Source organism: Pyrus communis, chromosome 17 (genome assembly GCF_963583255.1).
Source record: "Pyrus communis chromosome 17, drPyrComm1.1, whole genome shotgun sequence".
Classification (NCBI taxonomy): Eukaryota; Viridiplantae; Streptophyta; class Magnoliopsida; order Rosales; family Rosaceae; genus Pyrus; species Pyrus communis.
The window spans coordinates 12,294-33,559 of record NC_084819.1 but is presented as its reverse complement, the minus strand read 5'-3'; the positions used below and the strand labels follow the sequence as shown (position 1 = coordinate 33,559).

At 36.0% G+C, this 21,266-nt stretch overlaps 1 protein-coding gene across 2 annotated transcripts; it reads right to left on the bottom strand.

Moving 5' to 3' along the window:
- Nucleotides 1–1,483: 1,483 nt before the first annotated feature.
- Nucleotides 1,484–21,266, bottom strand: LOC137722459 (uncharacterized). 2 transcript variants are annotated; one of them, XM_068461465.1, is made up of 24 exons: nt 20,977–21,266; nt 20,708–20,817; nt 20,545–20,617; nt 20,016–20,077; nt 19,383–19,524; nt 17,027–17,245; nt 16,842–16,908; nt 15,850–16,249; nt 14,997–15,144; nt 14,730–14,890; nt 13,900–13,999; nt 13,265–13,339; nt 13,012–13,146; nt 9,642–9,731; nt 9,222–9,404; nt 9,028–9,132; nt 5,548–5,706; nt 5,284–5,328; nt 4,925–5,146; nt 3,144–3,250; nt 2,983–3,036; nt 2,825–2,897; nt 2,412–2,707; nt 1,484–2,206 (listed from the first exon to the last, which is right to left on the bottom strand). In XM_068461465.1, exons 1-23 carry the CDS (start codon nt 21,115–21,117, stop codon nt 2,546–2,548), a joined length of 3,033 nt encoding a protein of 1,010 aa, XP_068317566.1. In that variant the 5' UTR covers nt 21,118–21,266; the 3' UTR covers nt 1,484–2,206; nt 2,412–2,545. The 2 variants fall into 2 exon arrangements, with proteins under 2 accessions (XP_068317566.1, XP_068317565.1); XM_068461464.1 differs by having other exon boundaries at nt 1,493–2,206; nt 2,453–2,707.

Here is a 21,266-nt window from a genome sequence, read left to right as displayed (position 1 = left end):
AAAACCAATCATAGTTTAAAATCCAAGCAATAGATATATAAAATATATATATATATATATATATATATATATATATAAATAATTAATTAGGTTTTGAATAAAAGTTGGGTGTATAATTTACCTCAATTAGGTTTTATGAAGAGATCGGCTAGGTTGTCTTGGGATCGGATTTGCTTGACTTCAATCTTCTGGTGTTCTTGGTTCTAATGGGAGAAGAAGAACTTTGGGGCAATATGCTTGATGTTGTCTCCTTTGATGTATCCTTTCTTGATATGTTCCATACATGTAGAGTTATCTTCATAGATCGTTGTAGGGACATTAACGACGGAAGAAAGCCCACAATTACTTTGAATATACTCAACAATAGCTCTTCGCTAGCTGAAGCACTCACGCATGGTTTCATGTAGGGCGATAATTTTAGTATGGTTCGAATAAGTCGCAACTAAGGTTTGTTTAGTTGACCTCCAAGATATGACGAGTAGGAGATGGTCAGATCCACACTAGTTTCACTAGTATGTGCCATTGTTTCCTTTTCTGAGGTTGTGAATCCTTTGAACCAACATGTCTGCCATGCTTCTAGGTGGGAGCATATGAATGGCTAGTTGCCACTGTACTAGAATCGACCATTAGGTGCAGCAACCTACTTTTGAGGGATGTCCAATACACATTAATAGTTTCCTGTCCTTTTGGGATAGTGGTTCGACGCCCATTTGGTATGTTTATCTTTGAAGGCACATTTGCAGTTGCTATATGTGATCTCGTCACTTTCACTAGATTAGTAAAAGCACTAAGTATGCTTTGAGTAATGCTCTAAAGATCTAGGATACGTTACACTTCAATCTTAGACAGTGCGGTAAGGGTGGGGATGGTTCGATATGGATCCCAAACCAAGAATGAGATCCTGAATACCAAACCAAAAAATTTCCGGACAAGAATTTAAAGACCAATCCTGAACCGAAATTTTGGTATTCCCAAAATGTTTTTGGCATTTCGGGATGGATCGGGACTGGATTTTGGGCTTTTAGGCTGAAATTTAAGATTTTTGGGTATGGGCTAAAATTTGGACTTTTGGCCTAAAATTTTGTTACCTAATTTCATATCAATTGAAATCTAGGTTTTTTACCTCATACCAATTTGAAATTTTGTACCAATTTAAATACCAATTCATTCATACCAAGTCAAATTGATGTTCCAAAGTTTCAAACTATTTAATTTCGTACTTCTATTTCTAATATAATTTATTATCAAACTATTTAAATTCAATATTCAACATGCATGCAACCAAATATATATATATATATATATATATATATATATATATATATATATTTGTTTTCGGTTTGTTTTGGGTTTCCTATACCGAAAGGTTCGGGACTAGTTCAGTATAGAGTCCCAAAAATTTATGTATTATTGGTTTGAGAATTTTTTAGTATGAGATCAGGATTTTTTTGCTTTGGTTTGGGATTTTTCGGAAAAATTTCCATTCTTAGGTAAGGAAAGTTCTTGTATTATTGGATTGAGAATTTTTCGATATGGGATCAGGATTTTTTTTGATTTGATTTGGAAATTTCGGGAAAAATTTCCATCCTTGGGCAAAGAGATCTAAATGAGATAAAGTGGAATTCGTTCACGACAATTCGCATCGTTCCTTAGAAAGGTTGAGGTTCTTATCTTTCCCTAATGGTGGGAAGACGGTCTCTTAAAAATGACAATCCGCAACATTTCTAAATTTTCCCTAACGTTCAATCATTCAATACTTATGGGTTGCGACGAAGGATGTGGAACAAATAATATAGTTTGTATAGTACACAAAATGAAAACAATTTAAAAAAAAGAATAATTCCCTTCCGTGTAAATTTTCCACGCCTTTCCCAAAGCCCTCACATCTATCTCTAACAAATAACAAATAATAAAAAACGAAAAAGTTATCTTTTCTAGGCAGCGCATAACAAGGGGATATCATCATATCAGAGCTGGATTGGTTACTCGAGAATGAATCACTTGCTGTGTTTTTTTTTCCCTCGGTGAATGAATGCTTCTCACATGCAGTGACAAGATTGGCAATCTATATAGAGTCTCTCTTGTTGCCTAAGAGCAATGCAAATGAAATTCAAGACACAAACGGACATCAAAATCCAGCCCAAGAAACTATGAAAACCAATGAATACGGGGGACCAGTAATCACGATGCTTCAAACTTCATTCACCTGGAATGGAAAGGAATTTATATGGCATTAGACGCTAGCTTTACAACTGTGTATATTGATAAAGAAATATATCAAACTAGTTGACAATGATCATCGCCGTGTATGTGCGCTACTAGAAAGGCATGCATCTAAAACAATATTGAGATCAGCTCAGCACATTATTTACTTCCACAACGCTACTTCCATCCCCCTAAATATTTCCTACCTTTTGGTGGAAAGATCCTTTCACCTTGTAGAAGAACTCACCCAATATTTGGAGAACAGAGAAAATCTGAAGGGCGTTGAGCATGAGTATGAAACCACCAATCGATCGGGAAAATAAAAAGGTAAGAAAGCCAGCTACTCCATCTTTAATGCCTGCTTCAATTGTGAAAATGCTTTGGGATGCATGCAACCAATCGCCTTATTAAAAGATTCTCCATGAAAGGTAGCACATGTTTGGAGATTTTCCCTCACTGAAGCCTCTAGAGACATTTGGTTGATAGGGTCTGAAACCTTGAGCTTCAGTGGGATATAACTTCTTCATCAGGAATAGTACCCCACATGGATTCATATAACCTTGGACTACAGAAATATAAGTAATATCAGAGGACCAAAAAGGAGAAAGGAGTTGTTTACCTGTCTTCTTCTGAATTCTTTACTCAGAATGGTAACCTTGCTAAGGGACCCGCTCGAGCTTATGTTATCACCACTGTTGTTCATTAGGAAAAATTAAATAGTAAAATAGTTCTCAGACATGAGCAAGCACATCAAAGTAGAATCATAAGGGATCTAACCTCGATTCCTCTGTTAAGTCATCGTTCCCACCCAAAATTACAGTCGTACACACACTGCATGTGTAAATAAGCATCATTTCACAATGTAGAAACATCATCAATAATCACTGATTATTAATCAGGAAGCAGATGATTGACCAAATTCATAGTGAAGCTCATACCTTAGGATCTGATCAAGTTTGTTGAGGACTTGAGGAAGTCTTAATGTCAGAATTATTGAAAGGGCTAGGCCATATGTCTTCCTTTGGATGGAAGATACATTGTCTACCTGTGACCAAATAATTTATTTGGTAAGCACAACAGAAAGGCAATAAGAAACGAACTTACAGAAAATCCAACTCATTCCCACTATCAATTTTCCATAAGAACATATTTCATTGTTCACTTCAACAAGTATTAGCAGAAATTTTTCTCTATTTACTATGTGTGTATGGCACTACAAGCAAAAATGATGAAAATTGTACTCCTGTGCATTATATCCGTATGTGTAAGCAGTATGTTTACACATTATATTCGCTTCAACAAGTACAATATTCAGTACTGTGGATCACGTTGCACATTATAACTCTTATTAGGGTTGTCTTGGCACTATAGAACTCCAGTGTACTATACTTTAACAAAAATGTGTTAATATGAATCATAAACTTTATAATATTGTAACAATATTCAGTAGAATATATAAAATTAATGGCCCATTTTCCTGCAGCCAATATTTACTTCAGATTACAGCATACCATATCTGTTTGAAATCTACACAACCACTTTCCAAGCAAAGCCTCATTCCTCTTCCCCGAAAATATAACTAACATTTTTAATGTATATAAATTCTTCTTTTTATTTTTTATTTTTTACAAGGAAAACAAAAATTTATTGCTAGTACAAGATGCCACAAAGTTTAAACAAAAAGTAACTAGCAAAACAAGAAAAAAGTCACCCGAAAAAGAAACATCTATGGAAACTCCATACTAACAGTAACTTTCCAATTAAGCGACAAAACTGGTGAAACTGTATATGCATAAATATAGTGAGTAAAACAATGTACTGTCCTATTTCACCTATGGGGCTGCCTTGGGGTTAAAAGCAGGCTTATGTCAGATTTAACCTAGGAGCTTTTACTGTTAGAATTTCGACTCCCCTTCGGATCTTGATCTTTGATGTATTTGGCAATAGAATAAATGTAGCAAAAATAGAGAATAACTAAAAAGTTAGAAACACACAAGATTTATACTGGTTCGGCAGAAGTTTTGCCCACGTCCAGTTGTGATTTCTCTGGGCAGAGAAACCATGGCTTCTAAAAGTATCGGGTGCGGCTTACATTCCTATTTACTGATTAACTCTCCTAATCTATTTGGGATATGAAAACACATTTGCATTCCTATTTCGTTTCTGCTTTTAGGATTCCTAATCTAATTGTACAAGAAAACTTAATTCTTTCCTAATCCTTCAAGGACAAGAATATGTGCACCTTTGGCTTCCTAATACAATCCAAACAAAACAGGACTTTAACAAAAGACGAACCAAATCCTAACATTTACTTGTCTGCAAACACAAAGTTTCTTGCAATTTCTTGTTGAAGTTGTATAGGATTTTTTTTAAGAAGGGCTCTTGGACCTATTTAGTAAGTTCATTGGCTTTTTTAAGCAATATTTTATTTAAAGACTATTATAACCCAATTTTCAACACAACCTGACCTGTTTTTATTGGGAAGGGTTGGCTCAGCTCATGTTTTCTCTTAGTGAGGGTTGGGTTGTCAAAAATTTGAATCCTTTTTGGTTGGGACTCCCTCCTATGCATGTATACACACAAATTGATAAAAAATCTAAATTCGGTGTCTGAAAACATACACATATGTATTGGTCTGATAATATAAGATAAGACAGGGAAAACTGAACAATCCTGAGGAGTATCCTTGCAATGGAGATGCATGTTGTACTGTACTAACCTTGTCAAGCCATATGTCAACAAGACAAAGAAGTACATTTTCCTCAGTTGGAACACCTGACTTTGGAAGGAACGACAAAAGTGATGGTTCTGACGTCAAACGGGCTAGGTAATTGGTATTCATAACCAAAACTCTTGCCAGGATGGCAGCTGCAGATGCTTTAACAGCTGTCTTAGGAGGATCTTGGTCGTCGCCTCCACTCAGACATACAACAATTAATTTCTAGAAACATTGAACAGAAAAGAATTTCAGCTTTGGACACGCGCCAAAAAGGAATCATATGATAAACATTTTTAAGGACAAAAACATGAAATACTACAAAGTAAGAATGTCAAAGAGCTAAAAAGAAAGAACCACACTTGTAATGTACTGCTGATCAACTGGGGCACTTCCATAGGGAAACACTGCAAAGCAACATAAAATAGTGAAGTCCACGATGGTTCTAAAAACATAGTCACTAGAAGCATGCTGCTATATCATAATAACTAGATATTCTGTATAGAATGCTTTGGCAGTTCCATCATTACTACAAAGCTTACAGTAATTTCACAACACCTTAGTTGATTGTCTAAATGGCCTGCTAATCTACTGTCTACTCTAACTTGCAAGTTTTAATCAGTTACCTGTACTAGAATATCAATGACAGGAAGAACTGAAAGAAGTCCTCTATCATTCACATTTCCAACAACCAGATCTAGAATTTGAGCAACACTTGAAGCATGCATACTAAGAAATTCAGATCCGCCTAAGATAATGTAGTCTTCAGTTATATCGACTGCAACCTGCCAATAATTTTGAGTCAAGATATTACAACAGACAAACATAACAATGCATGAGCACCAAACTACCTTTAACGATAATAAATGCTAAAAAAGTGGGGTCCTAACAGAAATATTTGTAGGGAAAATTTCTGAAAAAAAAAAATACAGAAGCCAAGATAATAGAGGCAACACCTACAAATTCAAATCTCTAAACTAATTAAGATTTGAGAAAGTTTCCCAAAATGTGCAACTAAAAACAGACAGCTTCTCAAAACAGGACTCCGCGTATAGATAAGATCAGAAATTGAACTGGGTTCCTACACGAAAATTTTACAACAGCAGTATATCTTATAATTCCTTGTCCATTTTCCATCCTCAGAAGTTTGGTAGATTCAGTTTGAATATCATTTAGCAAAACAAGCTACGAAGAATATGGGTGTCAACATTCGATAAATGGAGAACAGCAGCCAATACCATCATTAGAGACATATAAAAGTCATCTTAAATCAACTTTAACTCACTGCGAGAAAAAAAAAAAAAAAAAGAAAAAAATCAGGGATACTACATCTTCTCAATTCAGAAATATAACAATATTAACTATTAGAATTTTATTAGGGAAACGATGTCAAATTTCTTGTCATAAGAATAGCCATTAAACCTTGTTTTGCCTTATATTTCAAACAACCATTTAACCAACTTCTGTTGTAATTTTCCCAAGGGTGTTTTTATTTTCAAATATTTATTCCTTAAATCCCAATTCACGAAAAATTCAAGAGTGGAGTATATCCATTTCAAGTTCTGTTATACAAGCCATCAATAAGAATCATACTCCCTAATGAATAGCTTATGGTGACAAAAAGTGAAGTCCATCCATAAGATTCATACTCCTTAATGAATAGCTTATGTTGACAGAAGTGCGGTGGCTCACGGTAAATTCATAATGAAGTACACAGGGAGCTGAGAGAAACGGCGTTAATAGTGTTATAATAAAGATGTCAACTCAGCTAGTTGTTTTGAGGATGACTGAGGCTTGTTCTGGAAAAGACTATAATTGAGCTCAGGGCAACTACTTCAAACTAATGGCTCTACAATGGAAGACTAAACATGTTGCTTTCACTGGTGGCATACTGATCACCATATCATTGGTACATCCCCCTAAATGATTTTGGTGTTGCCTTCATCTCCATGCATTACATTATGTTTCCACTTGAAAAGTCATAATCACAAATACCAGACTTAGCAAGTAAAATGCCGAATAATAGGAGGCATGCAGGATGGAAATTCAATTAAGAAGAATGCGACTTTGTTAAGTGGTACAAGGGATTTCTAGCGATGTGAAATAGCTTACTTATTTGGCCCATTTATTTGTTGTGGTGTGTCATGCCCAATAGTCCTCGGTCTAGGCTGGGCACATGTGACACACGTGCCTGTATAGTGCCCATGGGCCCACATGTTTGTATAATTTTCTTTCTTTGCTTTCTTAGATTTTTTTTTATTTTTTATAAAATTAATCAGTTACGAAGGTAGTAAAAAGTAGAGTTCTGAAATTGCTTGTTTGCAAAAATGAAGAACGAAAATACAATCCATCATAAAGAGTCAATAGAAATCATTTTATATAAATTCGTTTACTTTTGGATTTATAGCAAAAGAAAAAAACACTGCAACAAAAATAACAAAACCAAGCAGGTGGTTATAAATCCGTTGGATTAAACAATGGTCAATTGTTAAAATGTTTTAAGTTATTTAATAATGCTAAATGGGTCGTGCCTAATATACTGTGCTGTGCATGTACTTGACATAAGGTCGTCTGTGCTATTTCCTAACAGAAACCCATATCATGTCATATACGACGGGCCAAATTTCTCAACCTAGCATGACAAGGGTGCCTATTCCTGGCATACTTGATGCTCAAGCTGTGTCATGTCCATTTCAATTCTTCAGTCCAGTGGAGTTGTGGCGCTTCCCCCACTGACTTTATACCTTTAGACATTTCCTCTGGAGTGGGATTTACTGGCCCACAATCATTCAGAGCACATATTTTCTTAGAAAGGGAAAAAACCCAAGAGGCTCCTGTAGGATTGTGCGTCTCACCTTTCATCCAGAAGCATAAGCCTTCCTGAAAACAGCACTCATCTTTATGGTAAATGGCTAAACAGCTTAACGTCAGAGGCAATTGAATCCTTGCCTAACTACGAGCGGCACCTAAGAAAAGCCTTAGAGAACACTAGTAAAATATAATGGTTTGTAGACTCTACACCCTGAAGCCAACCACCACACACTATTCCATAACTCATTGACTTTAATAAAGTATATGTTGTTAGGTTTTTGGCTCGTCAAATATTTCCTAATTGTTTTAGGAAAATTAGTGGTATACCGATTCTTGTCCTAGAGGGATTAGGAAAGAATTTCAGTTTTCCTTATCCAATTTAGGTTTGGATTTCTAGAAGTCTATTTGTATTTGGATAAGTGTAATTTCCTAATCCACTTAGAAATAGGAATTCAATCAGCCTTGGGAAATGTAAGCCTACCCTATGCCTATAAATAGGGTGTGGCAAGGCTTAATTTTTCAGAGTAAAACAGCCAGAGACAGCCGAGAGTTTTGAGATTAGTTCTAGGGTTTGCAAAAGTTCTGTATTATCTATTATTAATCAAAGGAGCGGTGATTTCTCTAGGTAGAGAAATCACAACTGGACGTAGGCAAAAGTTCTACCGAACTAGTATAATTCTTGTGTGTTTCTAAGTTTTTCTATATTTGCTAGTTTAGTCTATTGCCGTTGGTTACATTAAAGAACAAGGTCTAGTGGGTGTTTTTTCAACATATGTGTCTCATAGAAAGTAAGTTAATGGGAGAAAAAAAGAAACATTTTCCATATAGCACATAATAGAGACCAAAGATGTGAACATAAATTGCTTCAGTTAAAAACAGGATCACTCAATCATAAACTCACAAATATCCCAAGGAAATAAACAATAAGATTGCATCATACTGAACACAACTCAGCTGCATATCCCACAGAATTCACCCATTAGTTATATTTTTAAACTGTGGTACACAAGCACAGAAGCTTCACTAAAATCTGATGATACCATATTTCTTTCATCAAAGAATTCTTGATATGTCGATAATGCACGATGTAAATCCGTATCCAAATGTTGAAACCAATGTGAATAGCTATTACTATAACTGTGTAATGCACTCTATCCTATGCTATATTAAGCATCCATTCATTGGCAGATTGTGAGTAAAATTTGAAGGATCAAACAACAAAAAGGAAGTTCCAGAATAAAAGAAAAAAACCAAAAAATATAACAGACAGGCCATGCAGAGTCAAGATTTCTTACCTGCAGGTGATCGAAACTTCTTTCCATGATTTTTACAAGATAGGGAAAGTATGCAAGTAGTTGAGGCACCATAGTAGGAGCATGAGAAAGTGTGGCCTCCCATAACTGCACAATTAAGCTAACCGCATTTAGCATATTAAATAAAAGGATGATGCCAGCTGGTAAAATAATAAGACAAACTTAATAGGGCAAACCAGCATGCTGTCCTCAAGAAGATTGAGCTCATCAGGGCTATTTATATCAATTCCCTTTTGCAGAATGGGCAGTAATATGTCGTAGCAAATGGGTGACTGATAGCCAAGTGCAACTACAAAGTTCCTCAAAGCAACAAGAAGTTGAATCTGCAGAAGGCATTCACTGGAAGATTCCTCCCAAGCCTTTGCAAAGAAACAAAAGAAACAAAAGAAACAACATCAAATGAGACTGAGGATCTAAGCAATCTGCAGCCATCTGTTGTGTACCTCAAAACAATGAAGTTGCTCAACCTAACTCAACATTGTATACGTTTACAAAATCCATTTCAAAAATGATTCTGTCCTAGTACATTAGGTATTGTGACATTTAGAACAGTAGGAGAACAAATAGCACTGAAGCATAAAGAAATGTTCTCCTACCTTCTGGAAAAATAGAACCAGCTTGTTTGCAAATGTCATAACTTCACTCATATGTCCAATAAGAACAGAAATCATGTTCAAAACCTGAACCTGAAAATAAATGAAAGTAAACAGGGACTTTGGTTAAGCCATGAGCAATCTGTTAAAAGGCGTACTTCAATTTCTTATCAGAAATTATCAAGATTTTCCTGGTGAATTCAGACCTGTTAACAAAACAGGACCCTGTACACGACTGCATGCAAGAACTAATGCACATGTACTTCAAAATAACAGAAATTTAACCGTAAAGAACATCCAATCCTATCCTTTTGTTAGGAATTGGCTCGTCGATGTTAGCGACCTAGTTTGTTTAGGATTGATTTCCCTGCAATCAGAAAGGGCTCGACTTGGTCAGATGGGTGCGTGCACTTCGGATAGGATAAGGCTAACTTATATACTTACACTACCACTATGGCTCACGAGGAGGTCCTGGTCCTGACTAAGGAATGGGATCCCCGTACATTTACTATTTTCTTTCTTCTTTCATGAAAACATTAAGATGTTATTCAAGGGGGTGCATTTTTGCTCCCCACTATAAACTATGGTTTATGCTCACCATCACATTCAAAGCTCGACATCTGTCCATTAATACAACCATATTTAAATTATATATTTTAATTCTCTATCAACGTTATGAGGAAAGAGATAAACAGATTAATATTAAAATATACATGCCAAATTAGAGCTCAACCTGAAGATATGCAGATGGTTCAGTAAACCGCACCTTATATCTATAAATAGGGTGCGGCAAGGCTGAAAAGCAGAAAGAAAAAACAGAGACAGCCGAGAGAGGAGAGAGAGATTACTTCTAGGGGTTGGAAAAGTACTGTATGCTCTATGAAGCCATGGTTTCTCTAACCAGAGAAATCACAACTGGACGTAGGCAAAAGTTTTGCCGAACCGGTATAAATCTTGTGTGTTTCTAACTTTCTAGCTATACCCTAATTTTTATAAGTATAGTCTATTGCTGGATACAACAAAGAGCAAGACCCAGTAGAGGAGAGTCAGAATTCCAAACACCTTTTAGCACGATACACATGTTAAGTGTGAACATAAATGTCAAACGCATTATGTGACAAACACAGACCCATCTGGGATTGCTTCTCTATAAAGCACTTCTGCCCAGAGCGATTCTGATAAAGTGCATTTATTATAAACGTGATAATTTTTTGTTAACGATCCAACACTAACCCTATTTTTAATTAAAAATCTAAGTGCACCTATTAGCACCTGACAGCTGCTTCTCCAGAAAGCACTTCTATGACCCATAAGCACTTCTATTCTACCAAGCATGGTCAGAACTCAGAAGCGTTTTTGGTTGTCACTAAACACTTTTAACCTTCCAGGAGTCCCAAACGAGCTATCTCCACAAGGACTATCTATCAATAAGGCGACGAAGAATCATTGAACTAATGGATGGGCCACAACGCAAGTACATGGATGGCTGGATTAGTTTGAAGCCTGAAAAATGATTTTGGTTCAGTTTTAGTTGCTGGAAAATGATTTTGTTTAAGATGATGGGGCCCCTTAATTCTAGCAGGCAACATATCTCTCAATCAGGTTTCTAGCTCTGTGTGAACTGCTAAGTACTTTTGGCTCTTATGTATGTGGTTACCATAAAGTAGCATTGCATATAAACCAATGTTTTAAAAGGCGAAGGCATAAGCGAGGCGTTTTAGGGATAGCCCTGCCTAGGCGAAAGCCTTGAGGTTCGCCTCACGGGACTTTGGATTTTTAGTATATTATGTATTTATATAATATTTTAGAGGAATACTTAAAGAGTCCCAAAAGAAAAAAAAACATTTTAAGAAAGAAAAAAAAAAAATATAACGTTATAAAAAGGGGTGTGATATTCACACATCTCATTTTACTTTTCACACACCCTTCTAATTTTCGGCCGTCGGATCGGATGAATTGAAGAAAATCAACGGATAGAAATTAAAAATGGGTGTGTAAGAAGTAAAATGGGGTGTGTGGATAGCACACCCCTATAAAAAAACCAAAAACAAAAAATACTTATTTTTTCTTGCTGGCCAATCATATTTTAAGGAAAAAATAATATAAAGTTAAAAAAAATGTTTTTATAGAAATGTATTTCTAGTCTTTTGAAATCGATAAAACAATATTAAAAATAAAATCTAATAGAATAATATATGCTGGGAGAGTATACTAAGGAATATGCTGGAAAGTTGAGATTATGCTGCACAGCCTGGGGTACAGCTGTCATGGGTCAGTTTGAAAAACACTCCAAACGACGCCATGGCATTCATCTTCATCTGAAAGTTTTCCAGATTCAGTAACTTTATTTATTTATTTATTTATTTTGAGGAGAAACGATTACAATTTATTAAAACAAAACCATGAATTACAAAATAGTGGATAAGAAATCCACCATCTAGCTAAACTAGCTAGGACCTCTCAAGTAGATCTATTTACAAGTAACTAAAACTGAACCAAAATCATCCCACACTATATGAGAGAGAACAATCCCTGAACTCATTCGAAACTTTTAAACAAAATCCGGCAACTAACACTGAACCAAAATCATTTTCCGGCAACTTTTAAACAAAAAATGACGCCCAATCGAACGCCACAGGCGCGCCTCGACCATGTCTAGGCGAGCCTTTGCCTACTCGCACTGGGCAGAGGCAATTTCAGTGCTGCCCCGCCTACACACACCCCATTTTTTAAAACACTGATTATAAACCCAAGTAACATAAAATAAGTAATAAGGGCCTAGTAGCCATTATAAAACAAGGGAAATGATAAACACACACCTTTTTCTCCTCCTACACACCCCTGTTGAATCATGTCCGTGGTTTTCGTTTGATTTATTCAATCCGATGGCCAGAAAAATAAAGAAGGGTGTGTGAAAATCAGCTCCCAATAAATAGATACCCAAAATGTCCACCAACAAAAACTCTAATATAGAAAGATCAATACTAAAGGCCTGTTAGAGTACACCTTCATTTATGGTTTTTAGGGTTTTTTCTTATGTATGAAAGAGATAACGGAAAAAACATGAGAGGAAGGATGAAAAAAATGATGAGAAAGCACAGCTGAGTGCCCTCTAGGCATCTTGGCAAATTGTTCCTCCCCACCCACCCACAAACTAAAAAAAATTAGGGTCGGATGCATAATTCACCCTGCAACACTAAATGAAAGCAACTTCTTCAGTGCGGTAAGCTGCCACAGCTCACCCCACAGTGGCTACTCAGCCACCACAAAAGGTAGTGAATGTAATTGATTTAAGGTGAAAACTGAAAAGTATTCAAGCTGGTTGCTTCCAAGTGAAACAGCAGATGTTTGGAAGAGCAAAAGGGGAACATACCTTTGAGTCAAACTCCTGAACGTCCTCAATCAACTTAAAACATGAATCCCAACAGATAGGGAGAAGATCGATGAATTCTCTTTCTGAAAAGCTAGCATCTTCAATATGCAAACACAGAGACCTACAGGCTGCCAACTAAAACAAGAAAAGCACACTAAAGTAATTGAACAAGCAGCACCAACAAAATGTTAGCAGCATTAGTAACCTGAAAGCAATGAAGGGGAGAATATCTACATAAGAAGAATACACATACCCTTACAGATAGGTCCTTGTCCTGTAGCAATCTGATCAAAGCACAGTAAACTGGCCTTTTTGTGTCCTCTTTAATCTGCCGATAAAGTGGAACAAACAAAACTGATTCATTTTCTGTAAGCTAGTAGATACACTTGGGCAAGAATGACTAACAGATATACAAAATGGAATATAAATGAATCAAGGATCAGATTGCCATAATAAATATCACAAGAGAGAGTGGTTCCATTGATTCTTGAAAATCCATCAGAGGAGTCTACCACACCCTATACCTCCATAACTTATATACAAGTCCAATTATTCTCTCCATAAATGCTTGTTTGCTAAGGGCTCTATAATGAAGAGTATACATCAAAACAGAAGGATATGAAAAGTTCATGACCAATGTTATATCCCTATTCATAAGTGTAAACATTAGTAGCTAACTAGACTTGATGCCACAAACTTTGCTTGCAACATATATCAAATCTTCATTAAGTACATGCACCTCTCCTCCTTCAGAGAACATTATTAACTAAATATCTCTCCTTATCTATCCCAATTTCTTTATTGAATGTGATAGGTTAAGGAATACAAAACTAGTAATGTTGGCACAAGAAAATATGGTTGATTAATGATATATAGATAAGTTGCTACCTCAGAAACCCATTGTCCCAATATTAGTGCAACTTTCCGATGGATGATGCGCATATTTGGATGATCATTTGAGAGTTCAAGGGATAAGGCGCCATTAAACCTGCAATCATTCAATCGTTCATCCAGAAAAATTGTCAAAGTTCACTAAAATTTTTATATTATGAAGAAAACGGAAAAAAGGAAGAGAAAACATGACAGCGTACTATCACATGCATAGCTCAAAATTATGAGAATTTGCGCGTAGCTTCTGGTCTTTGACATAAAAAAATAAGGTTGTAACTTGTAATTATGAAACGGACATGTGATAAGAGTCATGTCCCACCAACTTCTGCCTGTACAAGTTTCTTTATCAATGCTACTCTAGCTGCTACAAGCCTAAGCAAGTCAAGAATTTGGTGTTTCTTTTCCATTAATTTTACACCTATTTTACATCCCCTTTTTTTTACATAGGAAACCCTATTTTGCAGCTTGAAAAACATAGAACAAGTATCGCACTCAAACATGTTAAGATTGACACGTGCAACTATCTAACAAAAGAGAAAAGTAACTTCCACAAATCAAGGAAAAGTAAAAATAACTTGCCCTACCAAAAATCAATTTTCTCAAAGTTAGTGGTAATCGAGCAAATCAAAATTGCATATATACATACTTGAGGCCACAAACTACCCTCCAAACAAATACTACAGCATGTGAGTTCCGCAAAATAAATCAATTTCACAAAGCACCACCATAATAGATGCTGCAACAATTTGAAGGTACCTAAATTTTGGATAACCTAATGCAAGACATATGCATAAATTAACAGATATTCTTGCATAGAATAGGCATACCAATCTTCAAAGCTCAGGTAATTTGAGAGCTCGTAATAAACATATGCAGCAGCACCATAAGCAGCATCTTTTAGAAGCAACCCTGGAGTTATTTCAGTCACTGACGTTGGGCAACCATTCATTGCCTCCTTAAGGATGGAAACCACAACAGGAGCTAGGAGCTAAAATAAATAAACTAAGATCACATAAGCACCATTCTAAAACTCAAAATATAATTTTCTTTTAGGAACAATAATTTAACAAAACCACGTATAAACATGTACCAACCTGGCTGTGATTTTCAAATAGAACAATGTATAAAGCTTCAGCACATGGCCTTAATTTTTCTGTCCACTGAACCATATCCTGCTCATGATGGAATGATTCAGGACTTTGGTACCACTCCTCTAAATCACTTGATGTAAGAACAAAATACCTGTGCAACAGATTACCCAAATAAGTTTACAGATAGCTTTTTTTTTAATAAAGAGACGACTGTATTAATGGAGAGAGAAAAAAACATGGGAGGCATGGGGTGCAAACCACCCCAAACAACGGGTAACAATCTGAAAATTTGAAAAGAAAAAAAAAAACAGCTCTGAAGATCTGGAAAGGCCCTAAGACTATTAGAAGGTAGCCGCCTTCCAATCATGCCAAATTCAGAAGAATGTAATTCCATTGAACTCAAGAGACACAGACACCCAAAGGGCTGACAAAAACCAGAATTCTGTCCCACATCTCCATTAAACCAACTCTGACATAATCTTCAAAAATCCTTTTGTTTCTTCTCTCCAACCAAACCATGCAAAGCAAAGCCTGAATCTTGCAACCCCACATAATCCTTAGCTCTCTTAACCTTCCAAAACAATATGGGTTTCCTTGAGGAAGGAAAAACAGTCCCTTGGGGTTATCCAGGTAAATACCCATTTCCCTAAACAAATTTAACCAGAAGCCCAAAGTACTGGGCAAATTGGTGTATCGTTTCATCATAATGTCTCTATTCAACTTAGTGAAGTACCAAAGACATCTCCAAATTATAGCACTCCCCCATCGCCCCCCAAATCTCAAACATCAAGGAAAAACCAAGCAAGATGATGCCATAGCAGTAGATAAAATGAAAGAGAGGTTAGAATATCATTACCTTCTTACTAATATGTTGCACAAGAATACTATTCGTTCGCTTGTCATAAGGGAAGTCAAGACGCCACCAACTGCCCCAGATATGTTTTTCTTCATTTGCTCCAGTGTAACCCCATTTTCATCCATCACCCGACCAGTGACACTTGGTTTGTACTCTTTACATTCCAAGACACACTTAATCATTATCATACACTGAATCAGAAACTGCTCAAATAATAATACATCTGGTTCAGGATCTGTTATCTTCTTTAAACAGAAATCCACTACAGTTGGAAGGACACATTTATCACTAAATGTGTAAGGATGTCTGCCCTGAATTGCAATTAAAACCTTCATCAACTTAGTACATGCCCTCTTTATAAAGTCCCAAAATTTAGGATGTCCTTTCTGAAAGGAAGAATCTGTTATAAAAGGAAACGCTTCAGAAAAATGTTAAGCAAAAACATATTGCGACCTTGAATAAATATTTAAACATTATATACACATGGAAAGGGGAAATTGACATCTGTAAAAAGTCAAACTGATTAAATAACGCAAATTAATGGATCTTAAGCAGCAGTTGACATACTGAGACCTTTGCCCTATGTTTGGACGAGGGACTTTAAAGTTTCAAGGAACTTAGGCTAAATTTGTTAGAAATGCATTACCAAAATTAGATAGAGGGGCTTGAAAGACTAGATGCAATATATTTGAGAGAATTTTTAAATGACTTCAAGGAGTCATTTTGAAAGTCACTTGTTTAGTGTCTTTGTAGTGTATTTTTAGTGCTTTAGGATTAGCTTTGTTGTGCTTGAGTAGTTCATTGGTAGTGTTCTCGTAGTGCATTTTTTATGATCGAGTCTAAAACCTCGGTACTTTGAAAATCCCTTTATCCAAACATAGGGTGACGAACTTGAGGATATAGAGGCATTTGGCAAACACATACAATTACACAAAGTTTGTATAGAAACCACAATAACTGTTAAAAAATTGGACAGGAGAACAGTATCTCACAATATGGGAGAAATGACTGAATGGCATTCAAGAGCAGGGGCGAGACCTCCTTCACTGGCCGGACCTCCTAAGAAATACACAGATCAGTTAATTATGACATTTGTCTACAGCCATAATGATGAAAGGTGTTGGTGCACACACCAACACCAATTTTCATTTCTTTTGAAGGGTGTGGTTTTAACTACCTGCAAACATTTTGCATCACTTGGAAACCCTGAAACTATTAACTGGCATATTATCCTTAGGCACAGCAGCCATCGCTCACAAGTTAGATAAAGCTCATCCTGATGTAGCTCCAATGCATTTGTGTTATAGCTTTCAGAAATTGTAGAAAAACCATGTAAAATTGTTTGCACGTCGCTCTGCCAAAGGTGCCAGCTATAATCAAAGAACTGAGCTGATATCTGCAAAAGATGTCAACAAATATTAAGGTTTCATACAAGATTGTTTATAAATTATACAAGTAAAATATCATCCCCAAAATAAAGAGCAAATCCACTAATAGTTGACAATAACCACTAAGCTTCAAAATTCACTACAAAGAAACAACTGAATTAATACACAGTTAATATGTAATGAACCTATTCCATGTAAGTCATTATGTAAGACTAGTTTGGACCAATTAATATGAGGGTTTGGGTAAAAAATTTTGAGTTTGGAGATGGCCTTATGTTTTAAATCTTAGTTATAAAACATAAACAACAGACCTACACAATGACCCACAAATGAGATTGTATCTAGTAAAATGTGTCCTTGCTTTTATGTCAACGTGTTGATGATGATAGTAACAACTATTTATCAACTAATCAAATTTGTAAAGATCGTACAGAGCACTAAGCAAGTCGGTAGTTGGAAACAAAAATATATTAGGAGATCAAACCACCAACAACAACCTGGCCCATAAATTTTGGTCCAAAATCAGCATAGGTGGAAAAAAAGAAGGGTCCAGTGAGATTCATGGGCTGGACGAGCCCAGCTCAGTGAACTCGAGTCAGTCCCCGCAAGAAGACAGAAAAATTCACTAAAAATTATGTTCAAACAGTGAGGATGGACCAGAAGTACAGTATGAGGTTCCAGATTCTCACTGCCCAAAAAGCCATTTCAGGGCAAGGCGGCCCCAAAATGCCTTGGACATTGCTGAGTTTCCCGAAAGTCCTGAAGAAATTAAGCCTCAGCGAAACTTGGTGCTCTAAATGCGCATTTGCAGAGAAAGCATAGAACTCTTGCACTATAGTCCGTTTTTGCTGGATGTTCAAATGTTTTTAAACAAAAAAGATTGTGGCACCCCCTAATTTTTCAACAGCAATAAATCTCTCTACTCTACATCAGGTGTGCAGCTCTGTGCCAAGTCCATTTGGCTGCTTAAGTATGTGGTTGGCACAAAGCTACACTACATTCATTGCTTGCCAACAGAAAATAAATGATAAGGTCCCGTGACCACTAACAAAGAAAAGTTGTTAGCTGAAAGTTATCTTCTGTTTTTGTTGTTCGGAAAAGTCAGCATCAGTTCGATAAAAATGAATAAATAATAATAAAAGCCACTAACAAATTATAGAAATAGGCCAAAACTTAATTAGAGGCTAATCAATACCAAATAAAATAATACCTATTTGCTAAAAGGCTTGTAAAAATATAAAATTCTCATACAGTTGTCTGCAATTTTTGGTCTAATGGTAACAAAAGAAGCACTGGTTGTGTCAACAAAAATGGAGAAAAATATTTTCTACTGCGCATATAAACTTATAATTAACATATATGTATATATATTTTTATATAAATATATCTCTGTACACCTCAACCTGACCCACACCCCTAAAAACACTGCTTCATACTACAGGCGGATAGAGCTTAAAAATTGAGTCAATCAAGACATTCTTCAAGAAATCAGCTTTGAACTCAGTAGTAAGAAAAGAAAAATATGTATGTCATCAATCTGAAATTACTATAAATTTTTATTGAAAGATTGTTAATTTTCACGTGACCATACAACCAGGCTCAGCAAAACTTCGGCTCCTTCACGGGCATCATATTAAAGGTACGCACTGCCTACTCAGAGCCTCAACCAAATTATAAAGATTAACAACGATTGAAATCTCAATTACAAAAGATTGCTCCATAAAAGATACGATTAGAAGCTCAGGGCATATTTTATTGTCGTAGAGGAATGAAAACCATTAGAAAATATTTAACTATAACAGGAGTTAAACCAAAAAATAAGCATATCTAGCTTAACCCCATACATGCTTTAAAGCTATACAGAGAAAAAATAAATAAAGTACAAGCTTCCCTAACCATACCATTAAGGCTTTAACACCGAGACCCAGTCATAATCAGCAAGTTTGATTGTTATAGAGGAATGAATAACCATAAAAAAGATATCCAGATTCAACAATTAAAGGAATGAAACAGAAACAATTTCAGCACATTGTTAATTTTACAATAAGAACATTAGAGAAAATGGAAGGCAACTTGCATTTGTAGGAAAGCGCAAAAAAAAAAAAAAAAAAAAAAAAAAAGAGGAAATTGTACAGTAGTGTATACCTCTGCAAAGTTCTTTTGGTCTGAGATAAGACGCTTAGAGGATAGTTCCTTCAAAGTTCGAAAGAGGGTCAAAAAAATTCTGTGGGAAGAAAGAACATCTGTTGATTGAAGCTTTTGTGCTAAAACAGATAAGAGCTGTGGCCTGAACATGTCATTATGTTGATAGATCAGCACAAGTTATGCACTTGATATAGGAACATTCAAAGAAGGGGAAAAGGTATAAAAGTCTGCAAGTATGGAAAAGAACAAATCAAAATAAACAAGTTGATGCTCACTTCTAAAGTTCTAAAGTTATCACAATTCAGCCATCAGTTTATCCTAATTATGATACATTCAAAAATCTCATCTCAACAATAAAAAATCTATTTCCCCATACAGTTCTCTCTGGGGTCACTTTTCCTTCAAACTAAGCAAAAAAATGGGATCCATGTCCATTCTGGCTCTCTGCATCATACACCTGAGACATGTGGCTCTTTTCAAAAATTTCCCCCAGTTCACATTTCTTATGAAGAATTGATTAAAGAGAGAAATCTTAAGTAACATAAAGCTCAACGAGATTATAAGTTTATAACTTTCCTGCAAGGTCCATTTTAAATTGAAAACATAGAAGCTGAAGTTACAGTAAACTCATACCATTCTTTGGGGTAATCAATACGAGCAATTTTGGAAACAAGTACGGCCAACACTTTTGCTATCTGTGTTGGGAAAAAGAGAAAGAAGAAGAAAACAGGAAATCAGTAGCAGCTAAATTTGAGTAAACTTCTGAATCATCAAATGCTGAAACTTAGAGAGTAAGGGAGGGATGGACGGAGGGAGGGAGAGGAAGAGAGATGGAGAGCTTGTATCGTATTAAAAGAAAGTCCTATCAAATTCAAAGATGTGAAATTATAACATAATGGATGGGCAATTGCAAAATTTGCAATGGTCTAAATAAAAAGAAGAAGCACTTAACAAATTAAAGAGAAGTTAAAAAAGTAAAACTGGTACAATATTGTTTCTAATTCCAGTAACTATGGGTCTAATCTTCGTCAAGGATGCCGGCCTTGAAATTGCGTACGGTATTTTCAATTTTTTTTTTTCAACAGCAAATAAAAAATAACAAAAACTTGTAATGTTATAAGAAGAAAGAAGAAATAAAAGACAACAGGAAAGGATTGAACACCTGATCGTTCTCTTCTCCAAAGTGTGATAAGAGTTTTTGTCTCAGATGCATTTTCTCCTCGTTGCTGATTCCCCTGAAAACACACGTTTCAGCACACACACCACATAGAGGTCAAGGGTTTGCTTTGCTGCTAATGGGAGACAGATAGAAGAGAGAGACTTACGACGAATCTCGCCGGTGCCTCCAATAGCGATTAACGCTGTTCTTGAAATACACTGAAGCCAACAAGCGAACATCCACATGAGCTACCAAATCCTTGGCAGTTATCACTTCCTGCATAACAATAACAAGCATTCATTCTATTTTCTCAGAAATCTCTCCAAGAAAGAAAACAACCAAGATCGATCGCATTCTTGCCCCAAAAACTAAAACCCTAATTTCTTTATTAATTAATATTAATTAATTTAGAAAAACAGCTGCTGTTTTGCTTACCATCAGACAAGAGCAGAAACCAGGCCTTGCCTCCGACTGCGAGAGCGCTAACTCCGCCGGTTTCCGCACACTTTCGTCGCCACTCAAAGAGTTGGTCAGCAGCGAGTACATGGCTGGCAGGTCAGACGCCGAGAGCGCCATTGCTGCTTCTCTCCCTCTTAAGAAATTGATGACAAGTTTTTGTTATTTTGGTTTTATTTTCCTTTTTATCGTGAGAGGGTTTTCTCTCTTACAACCAATTTCACCTGTTTTCAGCGTCTGAGAGGCTTTGAGTTTGATGCTCCGTGAGT